The sequence below is a fragment of the Juglans regia genome, chromosome 7 (assembly GCF_001411555.2).
Source record: "Juglans regia cultivar Chandler chromosome 7, Walnut 2.0, whole genome shotgun sequence".
NCBI lineage: Eukaryota > Viridiplantae > Streptophyta > Magnoliopsida > Fagales > Juglandaceae > Juglans > Juglans regia.
Window position 1 is genome coordinate 2,996,180 of NC_049907.1, and position 26,607 is coordinate 3,022,786.

General features: G+C 40.0%; 1 protein-coding gene and 1 pseudogene across 3 annotated transcripts in view; both read right to left on the bottom strand.

Annotated features, from left to right (window-relative positions):
• Positions 1 to 102: 102 nt before the first annotated feature.
• LOC108995273 lies at positions 103 to 2,787 on the bottom strand (annotated as a pseudogene).
• Positions 2,788 to 3,113: 326 nt separating this feature from the next.
• LOC108995331 overlaps positions 3,114 to 26,607 on the bottom strand; it is a 48,553-nt gene continuing 25,059 nt past the window's right edge. Inside the window, exons 24-36 of one of the 3 annotated variants that reach the window (XM_018970874.2) lie at positions 20,399 to 20,712; positions 19,792 to 19,908; positions 19,497 to 19,664; positions 19,193 to 19,321; positions 18,999 to 19,088; positions 18,791 to 18,897; positions 18,557 to 18,705; positions 6,577 to 6,659; positions 6,406 to 6,501; positions 6,179 to 6,301; positions 5,587 to 5,670; positions 4,792 to 4,935; positions 3,114 to 3,994 (exon numbers count right to left, since the gene is read on the bottom strand). In XM_018970874.2, the coding sequence (XP_018826419.1) occupies positions 3,656 to 3,994; positions 4,792 to 4,935; positions 5,587 to 5,670; positions 6,179 to 6,301; positions 6,406 to 6,501; positions 6,577 to 6,659; positions 18,557 to 18,705; positions 18,791 to 18,897; positions 18,999 to 19,088; positions 19,193 to 19,321; positions 19,497 to 19,664; positions 19,792 to 19,908; positions 20,399 to 20,712 (1,943 nt within the window). In that variant the 3' untranslated portion in view covers positions 3,114 to 3,655. The other 2 variants (XM_035692251.1, XM_018970875.2) reach the window with 2 other exon arrangements.

A 26,607-nucleotide genomic window follows, 5' to 3' on the forward strand; every position in this document is an offset into this window, starting at 1 on the left:
CACATCATTATACTGAGAATAACTAGCACGCAAGGATGGGATTGCATTTGCATTGAAAGATCAGACTTAAGTCCAAGTTAGAGTGAGACAAATCAAGTGACATGGCTTAAAAAAACTCAATAAACAACCAATATATAATCATGAAAGGGATAACATACAAGATAATTCAAGCAAATTTCCGGACAACCAGAGGACACCTATTGGCAGGCTTTATTCTCAAGCAAATGTATGCAAAGAACCACTATAAACAAATCCAAATGATAATCAGCACAGCTAAGAGAAGAAGATGAATGATTGTACATACAGTTAGGAATCCGATCAGCTAACATCCTTGAGTCTTTTTATCAAAGCGTCCAGAGACTTCTTTTTCGGGTTCTGATTTGCTCCCCGTGTCCCCAAGGTTCCAAATAGCCTATCTGAGGAATCCCTCAACATTTCTGAGATCGTCACGACTTTCCTGTAGTCCAAAGTATTGTAGCACTTCTCTCTGATTACTGGATTCAGAAAATTCTCTGGATGATTACTCAGGAGCAAATTAATCAATTGCCTTGACTCTGCAAGTGAGGTTTTCAACTGATTTGCATCCCCATCTGAAAAAATGGGAGCTTGATTGTCCGCAAACGACTCCAACAACCGAATATCGACATCAATCCCCATGATCGCATTAACGTTAAACCTCTTAACCGAGTCACCAAGTAAAAAACCAACAATCTTCTCGGAGATGTGAGAAAGAACATCTTGTAAAACCCTTTTGAGGACCTGAGCCGGCAATATTTGTTGAGCAGTTGAAACTAGAGTTTCCAAATATATAATAACCTCAATTCAAATATTCGTTCGCACTCTGTGAAGGCTCATTAGCCATCCAATTCACGTTCTCAATCAACGTCATGAACCCATCAACTTTGGCTTTCAGCAACCCAGAGAGCATGTCTTCCGCAGCATCAAGGGCTCTGCTCAAAGGAAACTGTCTCCTACCCCTCTCGACCATTCTCAAGGGGTTCCCCGATAGCCGAGCAGCATGACGAAAGACGAAACCACAAGCACGCTCCATGGCAGCCATATTGGCTGCCATCTGCATCGCCTGCGACACCCCATGCACAGACGTATTGATAAAGCTGAAACAAAGCCTCATCCAGAACCTCGCTCAACAGCCGATCTAAGTACTTCTTAACCGCATCATAAAAATCTAACTGCCCACCATACGACATGAAATTCACGGAATCCTCCACAAAGGACCTCGCAATTCGACAACAATCTGGTACTGTAGACGAAAACGGCGCCACATAAGGAAATGCCGGCACAATATCCGACGTTTGAAGCTGAAATGAAAGTACGTTCATAGAATACTCGTACTCCTTTTTCATTAACATCTGTTCAAACGTATCGGCCGCGAGGGCCTCAATAATCTACCCCCCGCAATCCGACAACAACAGTTCATGGTATTTATCCCTATGTTTACTCAGCACGTCCAACAAAGCGTCCACCGGGTACCCGTACCTCCTCAGTCACTCCCAACAAGCTCACATAGTCCTTGATCAACAAAAAATGACTCGCGGTCTGCATCCTAGAGCACTGATCCTCCAAGACGGAACACATTTTACTGACGGCTGTCTCCCACAAGTTCTCGACCTCCAATTTCGAAATCAAACCCCCACCGGTCCTCAAAACCCGATCTTCCACGATAAAAAACCAGGCGATCTGCGCAAAAAATGTTTGGTGGGATTCTAGAAATGGAGTCATGGACGATACCTGTCCGACGTCAATTGGAGCTTCCGGTTCTCGAAGTAGTACTGCGTGAACCGGTCCTCAAGTCCTAGAGTTTGGTTTATGTGATAAGCTCTGTACAGCGGTGTCAAATCGAAGCCGCTGTTACTGTCGTTGCTCAGTACATTGCGGTCGTTGTCGTCTTCCTCGTCCTCTTCTCGAAGAGCGTAAACACAGTCTCGGAGACTAAGACGGGTCTGTTCCTCCGCTTGGCGCTGCTTGATTCGGAGATCCTCTTCACGTTGGCGCGCCGAGGAGGCTTGGCCAATGGCTAATTGGTCTAGGTTCCGGCCCACTACGCGGATCTCGACCAGCCAATTACCGAAATACTTGCTCACTTTCCTCTCAATGTGAGCCTGAATCTCGGGAATCTTCTTCTCCAGCATCCTCTTCAGCGTGGACGAATGCATTTTGTCCAAGAACTCGGTCTCGATGCAGTCCAAGCACTTCAACGCCATGTAAAGATTGTTGTTGGAAAGGTGATATTTGGATCGGGAACAAACCTCGATCAGACGTATTCATGTGGCGAGGGATTGGAGAACAAGATTGACATTTTGGGAAACGACACGGGGCTAGAGAAAGTCATCGAGGGAGGAGAGGAGTAAACCGGCGACGGACTGGAGGCTGGAGTTGGTGTCGGAGTGGGAGGACTTGAAGGAATCGCCGTCGGAGAGGAGGGACTTGAGATCATCGACGGCGAGGATGAATTCCTGGTAGTGAGCCCTACAGACTTCCTCATTTTCGTACTCTTTAGATCGGGAGAAGTGACGGAGGTGGTGGAGCAGAGTCTCGGGCTTCCTAGACGAGAACGCCTTGCGAATGAAGGGGCCCAAGTCCTCATTGTTGCAGATGGCCGAGGAGAGGAGAAGAATCTCGAGCTTGTCGGCAGAGTCCACACAGTCATTGGAGGCAGCAACGGATCTGGCAGGGGCCACTAATAGGCGTGGCTTCGTGGAGTGGTGCATTGTGACGAGCGTGGTGCTCGAAAGCGTGTAATAGCATTTACAATCACTGTAATTTGCATGCTCATACCGACTACGTTTTAGCATATATATAAAATAATGTTTGTAATAATAATAAAAGTAATATTAATTAAATATATTTTACGTATTCTCATTTTATAATCTAATTTAATTTTATTTTAAGAAAGAACAGAAGTTGTAACTAAAACAGTTTAATACCATATTATGAAGTAAAAATCCAGAGACTCTGAAAGGGAAGAGGAATGAGTAAATATATTTTACATGTTTTATTGAATATGATTAATTAACAAATAAATACTTTTTTATAGAAAAATATAAAAAATAAAAAAGATAAATGCCAAAACACAAATATTGTCAGACAAGAAATAACAAGCATAACAAACTCTTGACATATTTCTAAAAAACTAGTGGAAAATAAAAGAAAGCAGAAATATTGTCTTAATAGTACTAGGCCTAACATTGTAATTATTCTAAGGGGCCAACAGAAGCCCTAACCCAACTCGTCAACTAATGATCTGAGCCCTGCCCTGGTCTCGCCCAAGCCCACAGTCTTCAAGCCCTCTAGGTCTAGCCAACGATCCACAACCTTCAATCAAAATTGACCCCCCGATACTCAGTTGCCCTAATTCAATCTCCTTCCCCATGGGCCATTACCTCTCTTCTTCTCTTACAGCCGCTGTGCCTCTTCTCTGGTAAGGGCCGGCGGTGTGACACACTAATAGGAAACTAAATCCTAGAATTATTAGGAAACCAAAAAATAGAGAAGCCCTAAAGATACTAGGAAAACCCAGAAATAAAATCAAACTACAAGGAATCCTGGTTAACTTTGTCCTATATCGCATCATCAAAAATAAAAATAATAAAATCCATGCACACTACGGCTACAAAGCTATTCAAAAGTAGTTTATTCATTGTTCTTGTTTGTCAAGAAAACTCAACAAAAATCCACTCACAATCCGTCGTGCTACAGGATTTGGAATACCTCGACATAATCGCCCATCAATGTATGCCAGCATGCCTGACAACACAAACTTGCCAACTTCCCATTTCCATAGGAATTTTACCTTCTGGGGGTCATCTTCAGTGGGGTTTGCAGGGACTATTTCTTTATGATTGTCACCGTCTGATTCTCTTTTCCATTTGATGTTTGCCATAAACTTATTTGCTTGCTTTCTCAACATGCGGATTGCAAAACTCACAAATAGGTGTTCACACAATGTCAGCACTGTCGGTCCAATTTTCCATTCCTGTGGCAAAGATTTCCTTGCTTAAGTATTTTAAATGGATGTCGGCATGAACGTATGTGCACATTGATCACAAGCAGGATGAATGAGTTTGAATACTAATTATAAATTAAAAATCTACTAGCCAGGCAAAAAGAGTGAGAAAGAAGGTAATTAATATAAATGCATTGAAAAATGTGAAGGACGCCAACATTGATCCCAAAAGTGAAACTTCTGTTACAGGTTTACACCTTCTCCTCTCTCAAGTTTTGGCTCAGAAACCAAGGTTTGGCCGGCCACCACAAAATGAACCATATATGATGATTATCAGGAAATTCATGCTCCTACCAAAGTTTGTGAAGATCGTTTGAATATAAAAACCATTTCATCTCATCACATCATTACAATTTTCTCAAATTTCCACACAATCTAATTAACAATTCAACTTTTTCAAATCCTAAAACAATAATAATATTAAAAAATAATATTTTAACAATATTTTATTCAACTCATCTAAAACCATCTCATCTCATCTCATTTCACTATCTAAACGAACCCTACAGTACTTTAAGAGATTTTTTAAAGATGCCAGTATTTAATGCAAGACATGCCCATATTAAGCACGTATCTATACACGGACTTCTCAGACAAAAAAAAAAAAAAAAGAAGAAGAAGAAAGAAAGATCACGGTACATGCCTAAACTACCCAAGTTTCACTTAACAGCCTAATTTGAAACGTAAGTTGTAATTTGTGCCCTTGCTAAAATCTAACTACCAAGAAAAAACAGGAAACAGAGGTACACATGAATGGATGCAATTACCCTTTCTCCTCGAGTATGGTGCAGGGGGCGAGAAGTAGTTGAAGAATCTCCTTTTAACAATGCCTTGCTCATAAGGAATGCTTTCACACGGTCCACAATCTCCTCAATGAGCGAACTGTTTGGGGGTAGGTTTTTCAGGAAAACCTGGACACATGATGCAATATGATCAGGAACCATGAACTTTAAGCAAATCAAATCTTTCAGAATTAGGCATGCCAGGCATGTCTTTTAGTATTAGATTGACCCAATGTACAAGAATAAATAGAAAATGTAAATTCTTTTTGATCCAGAATCTTCAGATCTACAGTGCTTGGTCTCCACAAAAAAGCATTGCCCTTAGTATTGAGTTGGAGATAAGTAGACTCAAACTGCTGCATCTTCCACAGGGTAAACCACCACCTCCCAGGCCCCGATTAATTTTACCAGAGAGGCCAACGATAGACAATAAGTCTCTGTGCAGAGTTACAATATGAACACCAACACCCTCACCTGGAGCCAACGACCCACTACGACTAGCGTATCTACAATTACATCCCCGAGCAGCAGTTGAATGAGGAAATGAATAGTTCATTATCTAATGGAGTTTTCCGTTCCAATACTCCATTGAGAGTTACCAATATTTATCAAATTTGTTCCTAGAGCTGGAAGGGATGTTATTGGTGCTATCAGTTGAAGGAAACGGAGCCTAACTGCGAGCATTTTACAGGACAGTCATTACAAGATCAAGGTTTCATTTGAAAAATTGATAGCATTTTTATGCAGCCTCGTAAATATTTTCCCCCTTCAATAAATTACCTGATTGTCAATGACTCTGACTCTAAGATATTCTTGTCTATACAGAGTATCCAACATAGCTTGCAGGTATCCTTCAATATATAGCTGTAGTAATCAAAACAACCAATCAGTAATTGATTTCAGAAATAAAGACTTATAAAAAGTCAAAGAGACCTAGCTTCTTGTAGATACTTAACATATACATATAACGTATACACTACAAAATTAATTTTCAATTATGTTGCACGAGTGGAAATGTGCATTAATATTTTACCCTTAAAAGCTGGCTCATTATAGTGTGCTTGGTGATTGGCGTCCCATGGTCTTTCGTTAGAAATATCATTAAAAATTCAGAAGGCTGGCTAGTTTACTGGATTAGTTGGTACAACATGTTACCAGCAAAGAAGAATATGTAAACTAAACGTGGCACTAAGGCATCAATAGGGTACGGAGGGGTTATGCAACATAAATAAATATATAATTAAAACAAGAGAGTAACACACTATCACAAAAACTTTCCTGCCACCTAGATTAATGAAAAAAGGTGCACCCCAAAGAAATAGAAACAATTACCACTAATTACGTCACGTGATATATGTTAAATAGATTTTACCTCATCAACACCAGGACTACGATCAAGTTTGATCTTTCGATCTGGACCACCTTCCATCAAAGCAGTTCCTAAAAATGATGGCTCCATAGCCAATTTCAATATTCCTTGATGAAAGCCACTTACCTTCAAAATAACCAAGGGCAGCCAGAAAGGCAATATAAGCAAGCTAATCAAAATATTGCAAAATGCTTATTGTGGTACTCAATAGTGGAGAAGATTAATTGCACCATTCCATTAAAACCACTTGTTTGTGCTCCTCTCAGAACGGAGTCTGATATTTCAGTTACAGCAGCAAAGAGTACATTAGATCCCGCTGTTCTCAACTGCAGACAACACATTGATAGTTTTTGTGAGTGCAGAGTCAACAATATCTGATAATTAAATAAGATCGAACTTACAGTTTTTTCTAGATCACCAAAGTAGCGTTTTGTCCCAGAGAACCCTTTACCATCAATACACGTACGGATGAGTTTAAATGTACCTGTCCCCAATAGCCAAAGCAGCAGAGAGATATTACAACCAGACCTTCCCAAATAAGAAAACATAGAAGTCATGAACGAAGTGTTAGTGTTTGAAATGAGCATCTAAAGAAATTACATGGCATATCATGTTCAAGTGCACATATTTAGTTAACAGCTATGTCAAAATGACCTGGATCTGAATCTCTTTGATATCTATAAACTTAATGTTAGCAACAGGACAAACTTATAAAAAAAGACATAGGTAAAAGGACATTACATTTTGAAGTAATATTTCTCAAAAAATTTGTAGGTTCAAAGGTTTATCTTGAAGTTTTCTCTCCGTACAGTTCTATTTCCTTTGCTTTTTTTTCCTGCTTGCTGGTGGTAGTGTTGCGTTAATGGCTATAACACAGTGTGGTGATTAGGGTTTTAGTCCAGATTGAGATAGTGTGCTGGTTGGATAGGATGGGGTTGTGTAGAGAGGTGGTTATTGATCAGAAAGCTTTTGAGTTCAGTAAGGAGAATGACAAGTGGTGGAGAATTACTGAGAGAAGCCGTCGTGGGGTAAAATATATTTCTCTGGATCATGAAGCCATGGGATGGTTGGGTTCAATGGTTAGGGAGTGTGCAGTTTCTTTGGGCCCTGAAGAGTTCCTGAGAACTCGTAGGAAGGGTAATAATGTTTTTATGGTGAGGAGGGGATGGAACAACAATGGCTGGTTTTTATGCATTTCAGAATATGGGCATGATAAGAGGAGAGGTATGTTATTGGTGCCGGAAGGAAGGAAGGGAGAGGGGTGGAGAAACTTTGGTATTTCTCTGCAAGAACTAAGCTCTTCTTCCTCTGTTTTGAGTGGGAGAAACAGAGAGGGTATGGATCAGGCAGGGAACCCGGAGAGGTTTAGGGGTGGTGGTGGTGCTCCTTCGTGGACAGCAGTTGGGGGACAGTCGTACAGCCAAGCCCTTCAAAAGGGCCAGGTTAGAACTGTGGGCGCTGGGTTGCCAGACGTGGGAGGTGCAGAGATCGTGCATGGCAGTGTACTGTTGGGGCCAAATCAGGAAACTATGTTAAGGGTGCTGAAGGAGATGGAGAAAAAAGTTGGGAATTTATTAGAGGAAATAGTTTGGCTAAAACGGTGCGTTAAAGGCAAGGAAGAAATGAATAGGGATAAGGATTGGGTTTCGGGTGTTAATAAAAATATAGTAATGGGCCGAGATTTGGGAGCAGAGTTAGGCCCGTTGGTGGAGAAACCTGGCCCGAAGGATATGGGTTTGGCTCTGGGCCAGACCGTAGGCCCAAAAACAATTTGGCTGCCCAAGCAGCGGGAGACCGAAACATCGGTGCAGTTGCCGAGTCACGAGATATCGGCCCAGGTGCCGATAAGCGCCGCGTCGGTCTTCTTCCCACCGGCACAGAAAGATACTCCGGTCGCGGTCGAGCTTGACGTGATCGTAGAAGATCGAGATATTGCAGAAGCTGGTGATTTCGCAGAAGATGCTGAGATCGCAGGAGACGTTGTTTCGGTGGAGACCGTGAGGGCTAATTCCCTGTCGTCGCAAGGGGGTTTGTCATCAGGGAGTACACAGAACCAGCCGTGTGTGGTGGTCGAAGGGTTACTTGCAGCATCAAGGTCCAGCTCGATGGAAGAAGTTGGACTTTTGGGTGAGATACCGACGCTGAGTCGTGGGGTATTTCTGGGAAATAATGTCGCTGAGTCGAGGGGTGGGGGGATGGAAGGCAGCGTGGTGAGATCTGAGCAGTTGCCTATCACGATTGACCCAATAGCATTGGAGTTGGTATCTGTGGAAGAAAATAAGGTGGGGGATGGGGCTGTACAGATAAATTTGGCTGTCCCTGTCAGTGGGAAACCAGAATTAGTGTGTGGCTCGGAGCTGGCTGTTTTTACTCCTGTAGAGGAGGAGGGGGGGGGTCAGCCTAACTCCTTTGTGTACAGTCCTGCCTAGTTCTAAATATTATTAGTGGATTATATTTATTTGAATTAATTCCTATGTTATCTATGTATTTTCTGGTATAGATATATTTGGACAGCTGTATAGGATTTATATGATTTGTAATTTGAATATTTAGATTATGTAGATAAGTATGGGAAACAAATCTTATCCAATATTTGAATCCCTATAGGATAGGAAGTCAGTTTTCGAATGGCTAATTGGATGTAATCTATTTTGACTATTTAATGAATGAGATGGGAGAGGATGAATTATTCAGTCAAAGAGAAATCTGTTATGGTATCAAGAGCAGGTTCATAATTTTTTTCTACGAATTTTTTTCCTTTCTCGGGGGATTTCTTTGTGGGTTATCCATTCTCGGCGCTGGCTGAGTTCGTGTTTGGTCTTCCGTGTGCTTCTCGGTGCCTTCCTTGTTTGTTCTTGACCTCCCGCGTGACTATCGGCATTGTCTGAGTTGAAGGTTGGGGTTTCTTGTGACTTTCAACAACCTCGTAGTGTTCCTTGTGCATTATCGGCGCTGTCTGCGTCGATCTTTGGCTTCTGTTTCGGGAAAAAAAAAAAAAAAAACAATTTTCTCTGTTTCGGTGATTATCGGCACTCTGTTTCAGAGGGTACTGTGGATTTCTGAGGTCATCGGCACCTTCTGTGACTGTTTTCTGGGCTGCGATACGTTGTACTGTGTGAGGGTGCTCACTTCTCAGACTATCGACGTTTTCTGCAGCAGTTTGGTCCTTGGTGAGGATTGTTACATCTAGGGTTTCTTGTCTATCATGTCTTCTGAAATTAGAGATTCCCTTCTGGTTCGATTCAATGGTAAAAATTATGCTGCATGGTCTTTTCAGTTTCAAATTTTGGTGAAAGGAAAGGAACTTTGGGGTCATATTGATGGGAGTAGTGTGGCACCAGAAGACAAAGTTCAGCGGGCTTCTTGGGAAAGCAAGGATGCCCGAGTCATGTCTTGGATTCTAGGATCTGTTGATCCTCACATTATCTTGAATTTACGCTCATTCAAGAATGCTCGTGATATGTGGAATCATCTCAAGCGGCTGTACACTCAGAATAATGCAGCAAGGAGATTTCACCTTGAACTAGAGATGTCGAATTTCTCTCAAGGAGCTCTCTCTGTGGAGGAGTTTTATTCTGGTTTTTGCAACTTGTGGGCTGAGTATACAGATATTGTATACACTTCAATTCCAGCAACAAGTTTGGCCGATATTCAAGCTGTTCATGAAGCAAGTAGGCGGGCACAGTTTCTTATGAAACTAAGGCCGGAATTTGAATTTATTCGTGCTAATCTGATGAACCGAGATCCGGTGCCTCCACTTGATATGTGTTTGGGAGAGATATTTCGAGAGGAGCAAAGATTGATGACTCAAACAGCCATGGAACAAACTACTTCAGCTCCTGTGGCATATGCAGCTCAAGGAAAAATCAAAGGGAGGGATTTCAGCACTACTCAATGCTATAGTTGCAAAGGTTATGGGCATCTTGCTGCAAATTGTTCTAAGAAAACTTGCAACTATTGCAAGAAGCAAGGACATATTATCAAGGATTGCCCAATACGTCCGCCACGTCGCCAAGCAACTGCCTATTCAGCTGCTGCTGAGGCTACTAGTGCTGCCAGTTCTACCTTGGTCCCTTCCTCTCATGTTCCAGCTTCCACTTCTCAAAATTCCATTCCTATTACACCAGAAATGGTCCAACAAATGATAATCTCAGCTCTTTCAGCTTTTGGTATTTCAGGTAAAACCAAATCTGCCTCTAAACCTTGGTATTTTGATTCCGGTGCCACCAATCATATGACAAGTACCTCTAACTCTCTTGTTAATGTCTCACGGTATGCTGGTCCTCTTCAAATTCACACGGCAGATGGTAGTTCCCTACCTATCACTGCCGTAGGTGACATTTCTCCTTCCTTAAATAATGTTTTGGTGTCTCCTTCATTAAATACCAATCTGATTTCTATTGGACAATTAGTTGACAGAAATTGTAGAGTGTCATTCACTTCTTCTGGTTGTCTTGTACAGGATCAGGTGACCGGGAAGATGATCGCGAGGGGTCCTAAAGAGGGTCGGCTGTTTCCTTTATGTTTAGATTCCAAATCTGTTGAGTCAAAGTCTTTATCTTCGTTTTCTTGTAATGTTGGTATTTTGAGTGTGAAGGATTGGCATAGGCGGTTGGGCCATCCCAATTCTCACATACTTCATAAGTTGTCATCTTCTGGTTTAATAGGAAATAAAGATCTCTATTCTCTTGCTCAATTAAATTTTGATTGTGATACATGCAAGTTAGCTAAGAGTAAAGTTTTGCCTTTTCCTTCAAAAGGATCTCATGCCACTCGTGCCTTTGATGTTATTCATAGTGATGTGTGGGGTATTGCCCCGATAGAATCTCATGATCGTTATAAATATTTTGTGACGTTTATTGATGATTATACTCGTTTTACATGGATTTACTTTCTTCGCACTAAGAATGAAGTATTTTCGGTATTCAAGCGTTTCTTGGCTTATCTTGCTAATCAATTCTCTACCTCTATTAAGGTTCTTCGCTCTGATTCAGGAGGAGAATATATATCTACTGAGTTTCAAATATTTCTTCAAGATCAAGGAATTATTTCTCAACGTTCTTGTCCATATACTCCACAACAAAATGGAGTAGCTGAAAGAAAGAATCGTCATCTTCTTGATATGGTCCGGGCTCTCCTAATTGATTCGGGTGTGCCCTCTCGTTTTTGGTGTGAAACTTTGTCTACTGCTGTATATTTAATTAATAGATTACCTACTCTAGTATTAGACAATGTTTCTCCTTATTCTTTGCTATTTGGGCACTCTCCAGACTATTCTCAGTTGCACTCTTTTGGTTGTGTTTGTTTTGTGCATCTTCCATCTCACGAAAGACACAAACTTTCTGCTCAATCAGTCAAATGTGCTTTTTTAGGGTATAATTCTTTTCAGAAGGGTTTTGTTTGTTATGATCCTCAAGCTAAACGCATTAGAGTTTCTCGCAATGTGGTGTTCTTTGACAAACAACAATTTTTTCATACTCATATAGACCCTATTCCTCCTAGTTTCTGTGTGTTGCCAAATTTCTCAGATAAAGATACAACTTCTACACTAGCTTCCGCTCGGTTTAAACCTGGTTGTGTTTACACCAGGCGCAAACCATCTCATCCAGAAGATCTGACCGCTCTTTCTGCCCCTCCTGAGCATCCGCCCGTGCCTCCTGATCAATCACTTGACACATCTTATGATCCACCACCACGCCGGCATACTTCTAGAGTCTCCAAACCCCCGAATCGGTATGGTTTTTCATCTCATTCTTCTATGTCAGCTACACTTTCTTCTATTGCTATTCCCTCCTCTTATAAGCAGGCTATGGAACATGAGTGTTGGAGGGATGCCATGCAAGTAGAAATGGATGCACTAGCGGTCAATGACACTTGGGATATTGTGTCTTGCCCTTCTTCTGTGACACCTATTGGTAGTAAGTGGGTGTATTCTGTGAAGCTTAGATCAGATGGGTCCCTTGAGAGATATAAAGCTCGTTTGGTAGCTTTGGGAAATAGACAAGAATATGGGATTGATTATGACGAGACGTTTGCTCCTGTTGCTAAGATGACGACTGTTCGTCTCCTTCTTGCTATTTCCGCTTCTCAGTCTTGGAAATTGCATCAGATGGATGTGAAGAATGCTTTTCTTCATGGTGATTTAAAAGAGACAATTTACATGAAACTTCCTTCTGGTATGCCCCTTTCCTCAGCTAATGATGTTTGTAAGCTGAAAAGGTCATTGTATGGTCTAAAACAAGCTCCCAGAGCTTGGTTTGAGAAGTTTCGCAATACCTTACTTGAGTTTCAATTCACTCAGAGTGCGTATGATGCTTCTTTGTTCCTTCATAAGAGTGATTTTGGCTTTGTTTTTCTGTTGGTCTATGTGGATGATATCATTATTACTGGATCCGATATTGAATTTATTCAAAAGGTTCAGATGCATCTTCATAGGGTCTTTCATATGAAAGATTTGGGACTATTGACTTATTTCTTGGGGCTGGAAGTTCACAATCAGCCACATGGGTTATTTATTAATCAACATAAATACACCCAGGACCTTGTTCAGTTGGCTGGGTTGGGGGAGACTACTTCAGTTGATACTCCTATGGAAGTCAATGTGAAGTATCGGAAGGATGAGGGTGATTTACTTTCTGATTCTACATTATATAGAAAGCTTGTTGGAAGTCTAATCTATCTCACTATCACACGTCCGGATATCTCATATGCGGTCCATATTGTCAGTAAATTTATGGACACTCCTAGGCACTTGCATTTAGTGGCTGTTCGTCGTATTATTAGATACTTGATTGGGACCCCTAATCGTGGGTTATTTTTTCCTGCTGGCACTTCTCTACAACTTATGGCTTATAGTGATGCCGATTGGGCTGGTTGCCCAGATTCTAGGCGTTCTACAACTGGGTGGTGTATTTTTCTTGGAGATTCACTCATCTCCTGGAAATGCAAAAAGCAAGAGTGTGTTTCTAAATCCTCTACTGAAGCTGAATATAGAGCTATGTCAGCAGCATGCTCTGAGGTGATGTGGTTGCGGGGCATTCTTCAAGAGATTGGTTTTTCACAAGATCGGCCAACTCCTCTTCATGGTGACAACACTAGTGCCATTCAAATTGCTGCCAATCCAGTATTTCATGAGCGTACCAAACATATTGAAGTCGATTGTCACTATATTCGTCAAGCCTATGAGGCTATGTCGATTATTCTTCCTCATATCTCTACGGATCTTCAAGTAGCTGATATATTCACGAAAGCGATGACAAGACAGCGGCATCAATTCCTAGTTAGCAAATTGATGCTAGTAGATACACCGGCATCAATTTGAGGGGGGATATTAGTGGATTATATTTATTTGAATTAATTCCTATGTTATCTATGTATTTTCTGGTATAGATATATTTGGACAGCTGTATAGGATTTATATGATTTGTAATTTGAATATTTAGATTATGTAGATAAGTATGGGAAACAAATCTTATCCAATATTTGAATCCCTATAGGATAGGAAGTCAGTTTTCGAATGGCTAATTGGATGTAATCTATTTTGACTATTTAATGAATGAGAGGGGAGAGGATGAATTATTCAGTCAAAGAGAAATCTGTTAAATATGGGTGTGGTTCGTCAAAGTGGGTTTTCAAGAAAGTAGAAGAGATTCAAGCAGTCATTGGGATTTCGTTTGGAGGCTATGAGGAACAGTTTAAAGCTCTCCTTGTAGCTCTTGAGGATAGTCATTTGAAGTCAGCTTCAAGGCGTGATAGGGAACTTAAAAAGTTAACGTGCTCTGTTAATTATGATGTGAAAGAAGGGAGTGGTGGAAGGGATAGATCGAGAGGGAGGGGCAACATAGTTTTATTATGAAGCCCAAGATTATATCATGGAATACTCGGGGGCTCAATGATCGTAATAAACGAGCTAGTATTAAATCGTTATTGCGGTTGTGGAAGGGGGATGTAGTGTGTTTGCAAGAAACAAAATTGAGACAAATTGATAGAAAAATTGTGAGAAGTTTATGGGGGTGCCCGTATGTGGGTTGGACTTATTTGGCCTCGGTGGGAGCCTCAGGTGGAGTATTACTAATGTGGGATAAAAGAATGGTTGAGATGATTGAGGAATGTATTGGAGAATTTTCAGTGGCGACTCTTTTTAAAAATGTGGTGGATGGTTGGGAATGGGCATTTGCAGGCTCTTATGGTCCTAATGTGGATAGGATTAGGAGAGGGATGTGGGAGGAGTTGGCGGGTTTATATTACTTATGGGATGTGCCTTGGTGCATGGAGGGGGATTTTAACATTATTCGTTTTCCTAGTGAGCGATCAGGGCAGGGTAGACATTCGAGGGCTATGGAGGAATTCAATGAGTTCATTTTTTATCTTGATCTCATGGATCTTCCTTTGGCAGGAGGTGAGTATACTTGGTCAAATGGAAGGGTTTGGTCGAGATTGGATAGATTCTTGGTTTCTCTCTCGTGGGAAGCTAAATATCCTGAAGTAAGGCAGAAAAGACTAGTTCGAGTCAGTTCAGATCACTTTCCTATCCTTTTGGATTGCGGGGGTATACACAGGGGGCACAGATATTTCAAGTTTGAAAACATGTGGCTTACAGCGGATGGGTTTGTAGAGATGGTACGTGCTTGGTGGACTTCGTATCAGTTTATTGGTACCCCTAGTTACATTCTTGCTGGCAAATTGAAGGCTTTAAAACAAGATTTGAGGAAGTGGAATTTGGAGGAGTTTGGTCACATCGACAGTCAGAAGGGTACACTGATGGAGGAACTGCAAGACTTAGAAGAGAAAGAGTTCTTGGGAGATAATTCGGAAGATGTGGCATTGAGAAAGGGCATGGTTATGGCAAATTTGGAGAGGGTTTTGTTGTCAGAGGAGACTTCTTGGCGGCAAAAATCCAGGGCTCTCTGGTTGAAAGAAGGTGATAGGTGTACAAAGTTCTTCCACAAAGTGGCTAATTCACATAGGCGTAACAATGCTATTGAGTCTCTTATTTCAGGGACCCAGGTACTAGTTTCTCCATCCGAGCTAGAAAATCATATAGTTCAGTACTATGAGACCCTGCTTGCAGAATCGGTTCTTTGGAGGCCAAAGCTTGATGCTTTGCATTTTGAGGCTATTGACACTCAGAGTGCAAATGTGTTGGAGAGACCTTTTGGCGAAGAAGAGATTTATAAGGTCATTTCAGGTATGGCAAAGGATAAAGCGCCGGGTCCGGATGGGTTTACAATGGGTTTCTTTCAAACCTGCTGGGACATTGTAAAAGGTGATGTTTTCCAGGTTTTCAATGAATTCCATTCTTTCCAAAAGTTTGAAAAATCATTGAATGCGACCTTTATTGCTCTCATTCCCAAGAAACTTGGGGCAGATTCTATTGAAGACTTTCGGCCTATAAGTCTGGTTAGTAGCGTGTATAAGATCATTTCAAAGGTGCTTGCTAACCGGCTTAGTCCGGTGTTGGAACATATTATTTCCAAGTCCCAGAATGCCTTCATTCGTGGGAGACAAATTCTTGATTCAGTACTCATTGCAAATGAGTGTCTGGACTTCAGATTACAGGAGGGAGGTTCAGGTGTTCTGTGCAAGCTTGACATGGAGAAGGCATATGATCATGTGAATTGGGAATTTCTCTTTTACTTGCTTGAGAGAACTGGATTTGGGGATAGGTGGATTGCATGGATGCGGTATTGTGTTTCAACCGCTCGATTCTCGGTTCTAGTTAATGGCACACCTGCTGGTTTTTTTGACAGTTCGCGGGGATTGCGACAGGGAGATCCTCTATCTCCTCTTCTTTTTGTTATGGTTATGGAGGCCTTAAGTAGGATGATGCAGGCTGTTGTTGGGGGAGGTTTCTTATCAGGATTTAAAGTGGGAAGTGGTTCTGGTGGTTCCATGATCATTTCACATCTTCTTTTTGCAGATGACACGTTAGTATTTTGTGAAGCGACTAGTAGCCACATCCAAACTTTACGAGCTTTGCTACTATGCTTTGAAGCAGTGTCAGGGTTAAAAGTGAACTTGGGTAAGTCTGAGATGGTTCCTGTGGGTGAGGTCTCAAATATCCTAGATTTGGCAAGTCTCTTGAATTGTAAGGTGTCCTCGCTCCCTATGAAATATCTGGGTCTCCCGTTGGGGGCAACTTTCAAGAATAGAGCTATTTGGGATGGAGTAGTGGAGAAGATAGAGAAAAAGCTTGCTGGTTGGAAACGGGGGTATTTATCAAAAGGGGGTCGTCTCACTCTTATTAAGAGTACACTCACTAATCTCCGGGGGTCGTCTCACTCTTATTAAGAGTACACTCACTAATCTCCCTACATATGCTCTATCTTTGTTTCCTATGCCGGTAGGGGTGGTGAATAGATTGGAGAAACTTTTCAGGGTTTTTTTATGGGGAGGTATGGGGGAGGAAAAGAAGTTCCATCTTGTTAAATGGAAAACCGTATGTGCCTCAGTTGTGAATGGGGGGTTGGGAGTATGTAATTTGAGAATTTTTAATAAAGCATTATTGGGAAAATGGTTATGGAGATATCACATGGAGAGGGGATCATTGTGGAAGGAAACTATTGACGCTAGATATGGGGCCGATTGGGGTGGTTGGTGCTCTAAGGAAGTGGGAGGGAGGTATGGTGTGGGCTTATGGAAGTACATAAGGAAGGGATGGCCAGGGTTTGTAAATCAAATACGCTTTGTGGCTGGTGAGGGCGTTTGTATTAGATTTTGGCGAGACGTGTGGTGTGGAGATTATACTTTGGAAAGGGTTTTTCCGGCCTTACATCGCATTGCAGTTAATGGGGAAGCTTCAGTGGCAGATGTGCGTGTATACTCTCATGGTGTGCAGCAATGGAATGTTCTTTTTATTAGGGATTTCCATGATTGGGAATTACCTATAGTCTTAGAATTTTTCAGACTATTATACTCATTGGAGATTCCTACAGCGCAGCAAGATAGTTTGAAGTGGCGGACTAACAACCACAAGATATGTACAGTGAAGGCGTATTACAATATCTTAACAACACAACGAGGTAGTATTCAGTTTCCCTGGAAGAGTATTTGGAGATCTCGTGTGCCTTCGAAAGTTTCTTTTTTTGTTTGGAGTGCTGCTCTTGGGAAGATATTGACCACTGAAAATCTGAGAAAGAGAGGTTGTGTAGTGTTGGATTGGTGTTACATGTGCAAAAAGAATGGAGAATCTATGGATCATCTATTATTACACTGTGAGTTTGCAAGGGTGTTGTGGGATGAAATCTTTGTAAGGGTTGATGTTGCTTGGGTTATGCCTATGAGGGTGGTGGATTTGTTGGGGTGTTGGCCAAATATGCAAGGTAGTCATCAAGTGGTAGCAGTATGGAAGATGATTCCGTTGTGTATTATGTGGTGTATTTGGTTAGAAAGGAACGCACGCTGTTTTGAAGATAAAGAACGCTCAATGACTGAGTTAAAGAATTTTTTTCTCCATACTTTAATGTGTTGGTTTTCTATTATTGTATTAGATGGGGATAATATCCAGGAATTCTTGTCTTTATTTAATCGTTCTTAGAATGTAATTAGGAGTACTTTTGTATACTTCCTGTGTACAAGGCCTAGGCCTATTTCATTCATATATATAATATTTATCTTTTACTGATCAAAAAAAAAAAAAGTAATATTTCTCAAAGATCTAAGAAAAAAGCACATAACTGGATGCTCACTAAAATCATTAATTATTCAGGCATAATCGAAGTCCCACTCGATGGGCAACCTCTAAAGATAAAAAAAACTCGGTACCTACTGTCTTCATTCATTTATAGCATGGATACTTCTAGGGGGGACTCGTATTTGTATCAGAAACAATTTATTTCAGATACTTCCTCATATACAACTGGTAATTCATAAACTAGTCCCAATCACTGAACAACATCTTTGAGCACGGAAATGTATCTGATACTCCTTGGATACTCTCGTACGAGTCTCAGATACATCTTCACCAATCTGATATTATCTTTCCCAAAAGTTAGAATTGAAATATATTTATAAATGATAACATAGGAACTGTAGGAAGGGACTAAAATATGATTTACAATTGAATACACGATTATTTTACTCCACATTACCAAAGATATCCAACAATTTAACAAAGTTGATGATTTCTAAGTTATATATTTTTCATAAGAATTTCTAAGTTATATATTAGTGGATCCCTATCAAAGCATATCCCACTTTTGGAGAAGAAGTTCCAGCGACATATTTGAATTTATATCCATGCTTCCTAGCAGCTCAGAATATCCAAACTTATTGATACGGCTTAAATATTCATTATTATGAAAAGGGGAACTTAACAATACTAGATTACTTACCAAAACAGAATAAGGATGAGCGAGTGAAAAAAGAGTGGAGAAATGGTACCTAAAGTTAAACCTGGAAGATTCATCAACCGACGGGAAGGATCAAAGAAAACATCAAGAGAGGATGAAGCCAAATCATCAAATATAGAGACAAAACCCGGTGGAAGCAATGGGCTTCCTTTTGCAATATAGATCGCCCTCATGACATACCTGGATGATCAAATCAATTTTCATTAATGGCTTAATACGGAAAACACTGAAGGAAAAAAAAAGGTACAATGAATAATAGGCTTACCATGAATAATGTTGTGCACATCTAATACATAATTCACGCATCGTTATCAGAGCATGGGTAACCAGGACTCCATTGAGCTCAACAACCTTATTTTTTATGGGAGGCACCTAAAGAAGTTGAAAAATGTTGGGAGGGATCTCAAATGAAGAAGGAATGCGCTTATAAAAGGACAGCAAAGAAATGAATCAAGAATTTAAGGGTGACGTACCTTTACCACACTATGCAGTAAGGACCTTAAAGTCTCCTGGGCTGAGCTATAACTAGAGAATGATTCCCCAGGAAGAAAATTTGCAAAAATCTACAAAATCAGATACAGAGACAGGTGAGATTCCAAATACTTTAACAATATGGAGTATAGACTCAAAATCACAGTCATGAAGCTAATAAGAAAAAGCATCACACCTTGATTGGATGGATCTCAAAATGGTTAAAGTAAAACTGCCGGCTATGAGAAGTAGAGTCACTAAGAGATGTTCTCCAAAATGGGACAATTCTCATTAATGTCTCCTCATCAAGGTTCAAATCAACTGGCTGCGTAGGACCAAGTCAGAAAATCAGAGCTAGAACAGCCAAATATGCATATAAATGTTATATCAAATCTTTTTCATAGCATTTACAGTGACCATGTGTCAGAATCATATTATTAATTTTCCTACAAGTGAGAAAACACAAAAGAAGGGTCAGACATGCACTGCCAGATTTTTACCTGCAAAACTATAGATGAGTATTTTACTTGTATAACATTGGAACTTGCAGAAAGCAGCACAAAATCAACTCTTAGTACACAATCATTTGGGCTGCTATTGTCCAAATGATGCCTACGAAGCATTGCTGCAAAAGGAGCTCCTACCCACTTCTCCTCTAAAGCCAATGACTGGATTGAATACATGGCAATTTTAATATAATAATTTGATGGAAATAATTAACCAAGAACATAAAACTTTACAGAGTATGAAATAATAGGCCTCGTAGGGAAGATATCAAGCATATGGACTCATTACCTGTAAACTGATCTGGTTATATTTGTACCGATCAGTAAATGCAGAATCCAAATTGATATTCCCAAGCCTCGCAATTATGATCGGTGAATAAACTGGCAACTCACTCTCGTCTCCATCCTTCAGAGAAACATAGAATTTTAAATCAAAACTATAAATACCAATAAAAAAAATTATAAAAACTCAAAGTTGAAAGTTGTTCATCGAAAATGAAATTATGCCATTGGATCCTGCACTCATCACAACAATAGAGCATATTCAAAGGCAAAGTCCTATCTGCTATGGCCTTAAAGTGATATGATCAAAATTATTGAAGCAACCTGAATGCTATTGTATGGGCTGGTGCACATTTTCTAAATTATCTCGAGCTATCCATTTAGTCATTTATACTAGAGAACTGTGTGACTAAAGTATCAACCTCTCAGGTCTCGGCAGTAGTTTATATATAAATGTATATGTGATCATCTATTCCCAAAACATTATAGTAAAAGAACAAAGGAATCAAAATGAATGCCCAGAAGTACACAAAAAAGAAAAAAAATAATTTTTTTTGGGTGGGTGTGGGGGGGGAAGAATTGATACACTATCTATAACAGAGAATTGGGCTTACCTGCTTTCCACGTTCAAGTAGGTGAATTGCGAAATGGGAAACTCTTAGTTGAATCTTTGTGCATGATTGAAACACTGCCTCTCCCTTGTGACTACCGGAGATAGAGATTCGTAAAACCCGAGTGGGACCATCTGCATATACTTCATACCCCACTTCCACCCTCTCCACACCATTAAATTCACCAAACTTGTTCCTCTGGTCCCCAGAACTTTTATCAAAAAATAAATTAGATGCCAATCCTCTTTGCTGCCTAAATTTGTAGAAAGGCTTCCATGGGCGTACCTTAGCCAAATTAATCTCACGCACAACAATATCTGCAAGAATATCAGATGTCATATTTACTTTTACAATCTATATAGCCAGTAATTTATCGAACCTGCAATCTGATTATACAAGTGATACACGTTTATGTTCCATGCACACTTCTAAATGTGTTGTGCCATGTCACTCATGGCAAGGTTCATGGAAGTATCACAAAAAACACCTTATGATTCATCAACATGTCCCACAAAATAAAGGAAGGTGGTCTTGTTGGGTGGGAATTTTCAAGGATAAGCCATCTAGTATATTTTCACATTGGTTTCATACTCTTAAACTTTTTTTGACAAGTAAAGATTTTAGGCTTGTTAATTAAAAAAAAGAAAAATAAAATTAAGCAATCACAGAAAACACCAAGACTTGAGTGGTTCGGCTTAAAAAGCCTACATTCACAATAAAGAAATTCACTAAAACCAAAAGACAAATGGGATTTTTTACCAAAAGAAACCAACTCCCTAACCCGTGACATGTCTAATAAAAAGAACACCCTGTTTCTTATTTGCTGCGGCCCACTATTCACTTGTGGCTCTCTCAAACCTAAGCCCTCTCTTTTCACTTGTGCAGAATGAACAAGAAGCCTCTTCTCATATATTTTCTAACAAAGTCCCCAACTACCAGATATATAGAACACCAAATTCACTCTCAAATCTCTCTTTTTGATACGGTCTTTCCTCAATCTTGTGCATGCCTTCAACCAATGGCCCATCATGTCTATATATATTTGTTGGCTAAAGAAAGGACACAAATTGTTGCTAAAAACCCTATTTTATCTAGGTCTTTTGCCTGGCAAATTGGTGAATTAAATGCACTTGAAGTTGTGCATGTTAATGACAACGAAAGGAAGGCAATCCCATAGAGAAATAATGAGAGATTAGAATGTCATGTGATTAAAAAAAAAAAAAATTATGAAATCTTATCCCTAATTCAAGCCATGTGTCAATAAATCTCCACCTTGGCTTGAATTCCATCAAATCCATCTTCTCCAAACTCTCCCCAAAAACCCATTAGGCTATCACAAACCTGGGCCCGTTTAGATAGTGAGATGAGATGAGATGAGATGGTTTGTGAATGGTAGTGAGATTATTAGTTGAAATTAGATGAGATGGGGTGAGGCACCTTTGTATCCAAATGGGCCCTGAATACCAACCAAGTCCAAGTAATGCTTGAACTAAAGGCCAAGAACCCCTAAAGATAGTACAATGGCTGAACATGTCAATGTACCATCCGAAGAAAGTAGAGGCCATCAACCATGTTACCTTCCATCAAAACCAATGAATCTTTGCAAACTCTGATAACTCCACCTTCACTAGATTACCAATAACCAATGGGAGTAAAAAATCAAATATGATACATGCCGAATATCGCTCGAGTCCCAACAATCCTGTCACAAATCCCTAAGCAGATTGCAGCAATCCAAACAACCTTACTATTCATTTCGTCTTATGTCAAAGCTAAACTACCATTGATCGCCTCATAGGCAATAAACCAGTCTTTTTCAAATACACAAAACGTACAAACTGAATCAAGGACCCATATAGCTGAAGTGACCTCTAGACATGTTGAATCCAGGAGGGTCTTTAAACCATCAGAACTTACTTTGATGAGGCTAGCTACACTAGCGGAACTCCTTTCCTATTTTTTAACTTCAGCACTCAACCTTATGATGATCAAATTTGCAACAATAATAACACTTCCTTGTTAGAAAGACTTTTGTTTGAGCCTCCACTAGAGGAATTCTCAACAAATAAACCCTCAATCTGATTATCACTACTTTTCCCATATAATTGTTTTCCCAAATCCTTAGAATTCAAAGTAGACTTAACATCCCTAAGGACATGATATCCCTATCATACCTCATCAAATTAACAAAATTATCTAAAGGGTCAGGTAGAGAACATCACAAAATTAAGGTATCATCCTCATCATCAAGCTTAATATCAAATTCCTCAAAACTCATTTCTTTTAAAAATGTATTAATATCAATAGGCATAACCAAGTACACAAGGTGTATACAAGAGAAAACACCTAGCCCATAATAGAGAGCCCCTAATGAACATCGTCCGAGAGGGAGAAATTAGAAACCTATTCAACATACACCCCCGATTGGAACAAAACATGCCTTCCCAAAGCAAAGCAAATCATTGTAACTATCCCAACCCCCTGTTTCCCACAAGACTAATATTCTAACAGAATGATCCTACGAGGACGGAGAAAGGCTTCATACTCCTGCCCTCCCTCGACTTGTACTACCTCCATTTGCAACGTAGTTGATTGCCCAAGAAAGACGCTTTAACTCCTTGCTCTTCTTAATTTTGATTTTGTTTCAAGCGAGTGACCCGCCTCAATTGCAGTGAGTATTGAGTAGTGCTATGAATTGGTCGTCAAATCCTCCACATGTAATCCCCACACACTGTTGTATCTCATTCACCTTTTGCAAAACCCAATCCGATGATGAACCAATTATATTGTTTATCGGAGGAAGAGATACCAGGGGAACAACATCTTCCTCAAACACAGCTCCCAACTGTACACCAGACCCTAAACATTCCTCCTCACAAGGCACCAACGACAAACCCATATTTGCCCCACCATCTCCTTCATTCAAATCTCGTACCTCCTCAACAGCTCCATTGTTGTTGTCACAAGAAGCCTGAATAGATACCGACAAATTGGTATCTTGCAGCATTGGAGGTTTTGGGTTGGCAGCAAGTCTTGGCAGTACATCAAGTTCCTTCACCTCTGGGGTGGGTGCCATCGTTTCGTCGACAAGAACATTGATTGGAGGTGGGCCACCCCCTAGCAACCCTTTCTGTGCAACTTCGACGGACCCTACATCTCCCTCATACCTCGGCCTTACATCATTTTCCTTCAACTCCGGCGTGGGTGCCATAGTTTCTTCGGGTAGAACACTAACCCAGGCCCAAGCGTGTAACATCGATTATCAGCCTTTTGTGTCCCCTGTGGCAAAGGACATTCCATATCAGTCTTCTCTACGCCGATACCCGACGTAGAACCCACTTCGAATGACCCAGTTTTCCTTTTTGACCTACCACACTCTCCTAGATCTGGTCATAGGGACTGAGTCGAAATCGATTTTCCGTTTTCCTTTATCTGATTTTAAAAAACTCTGGCCTATCGAGCTCGTTTCTTACAACCATGTTGCCTCCAGATGAAAGCAAGTCTATTTTCGTAGACAAAAAAGCGACCGCTGCCTTCAACTCGACAAGCTGGGTTTCCATCTCCTTTAGTGTACTGTGAACCTCTTTTTTAGCCATACTGCCATATTCCTCTTTTTCAAAGGAGTCAAACTCCTGCTGGTTTTTCATCAAACTCATAATAATAGTTTTTCATCGAAATGCTCAAAGAAGGTGTACATTCCTGCATCTTAACTCTCAAACTTTTTGAAACTCCAGACTGTTTCTTTGTCAGCTACTTCTCACAAAACTCCACATGAAAGACACAACAGAAATGCACCATGCAGTTTCTCTTCAAGTTCTACTAGATCTTCTTTTGCAATGTTAAGCCCGCCTTATCATCTAAAACCATTGCCAAAACTTATTGTTGCACCAAAGCATGCATCTTGATGCACCATAAGCTAAAACTATTCTAACCATCAAACTTTTCTAATTCTACTTTGCAGTAGCCATCCCACAAAAGAAGCCTACACTCTGATACCAGTTTGTTGGGATAAATAGAGATATTAAGATAGTCAAGAAATAGAAAAAGAAGAACAAAACTCAGCAATCACAAAACCACCAAGATTTAAGTGATTCGACTTAAAAAGCCTACATCCACTAACGGAAATGATCAGAAAGAAAATCACCAGAAGCACTGTGAATAGCGATAAAATCACTCAACCCGATGCCCCAATTTATACTAAAAGTGAAAATTTCTATAATTTTCTCCGATTCATGAGATATCTAAAGAACAAGAACATCCTTTTTTCATTTTTTGACAAGTGAAAAAAATACCTTGTTCAACACTGCAACACTATCTTTATCATGCGGATCTCTTAAGCTAGAAGTCTCCTTTCTCTAGAGTATTGACTTCACTGAAGTGATTGAGTATCAAATGTATATAACACCAAAGCCACACCCAAATCTCAACACACTCAAATCTCTCTTTGCTACGCTATCTTTTCTCAATCTTATGCAAACCTTCAATTAAAGGCCCATCGTGTCTATATATATTGTTGGTTGAAGAAAAGAAGACCAACTTGCGGCCAAAATAACCTATTTCGGCTAGGTCTTTTATTTTGTATATATGAATGACAATGAGGTATTGCAGCATGATGTACTATACCAATATTCATGCACTGTCATCCCTAATTCAAACCAAATGTCACTAAAACCAGAGCAATCTCACATATGGCACCAACAATGATACTTCATTCAACCCCAAGGTACAAAAGATCAAACTATGGAATGTTGACAATTTAGAAATATTACCAGTTTTTCGTATGTAAAGGTTTGATTAATCAAGACCTTTGCAGTTTTCACATATGTATGTAGATGTGATGCTGAAAAGGGTAATCGACCTTCTAGCTTCTTGGCGAGGCATCCGGGGCAACCCTCAGATTGCAACAGTGTGGAAGATGGTCCCAATTTGTCTATGGTGGTGTATTTGGAGGGAGAGGAATGCAAGTAGCTTTGAAGATCGAGAGCGTTCAATGGATGAGCTTAGAAGTTTATTTTTCAGTATTTTACTCCATTGGTCGATTGTAATTGATTTTAACAGCATGTCTTTTCATGACTTCCTTATATCGTTAAACTCGCATGCATAGGCGATGCTCTTGTATATGTCTCGTATACTCAGGCCTTTGTCTATTTTATGCTACATAAAATTTTGTTTACCGATAAAATAAAACATATGTATGCTCGAGTAGCATACCTAAGTCCACATGATATAGATGGTCAAAAAATTACCTTGGTCCATTTTGATGCATAAAAAACAGCATTAACCCTTGGTATACTAGTCTCTAGACGATAGAGTACTGCTAAGTGATCACTTTTGCATGGAAACTACATTTGGAAATTGATCACCTAGGTGCCATGAAAATCAAACAAAATAAATTTCTCTAGATTTCCAAATTTGCAAAAATGTCATATCATACCAGAAAAATTCCTAAACTTTAACAAAGAAAGCCAAACCTGAAGTTGACCTATTTACATACACCCAATGCTTGATTTGGACATCGGTGAAATTTTATTTCCAGACAGTGGCATTAGAAAATCCTGCTATTAGATTTGTAGTGGTAGTAAAATAGCATGGCAAGGTCACCTACAAGAAGTGGCCAGAACAGCATAGACCATGACAACAAACTTGACTCCATTCAACAGTTATCTTCCAAGTTATATGAATCTTTATAAGCTTCATCTCAAAGTTGAATACCAGAGAGAAAATACAAATAAATCGCTATAAGCTTCATCTCAAAGTTGAATACCAGAGAGAAAATACAAATAGTGGGACTTAGGTGTTAAAAAACTCTCAAGAATCAATGATAGAAAAAAATTGAGCTTCTCTTCAGTACCCTTTTTTTCTTTTAACAAAACAGAAATATCACTTAAGGTTTGTCACTCAAATGGGTGTAAATAGAGCAGTAATACTATTGCAATTTAAGACAAACAAAAAGAATTTGACTAGTTTAATTTTCCAATTGACTATTTTATCGAGCCATTACAATGTTTCTTTGTATTGTATCGGCATTAGTCCAATCCATTGTATTGTATACGACATTAGTCGATCCTTTGTAGAGACATACTCTTATCTACGAAACCAAAGAGATTAAAACTATATTGATACACAGAAAATCTTGCGTATCAGCATCTACACATATACATAAAACACAGAACTCTGACATCACACCACCTCCAACATCATTAAAGATTGAG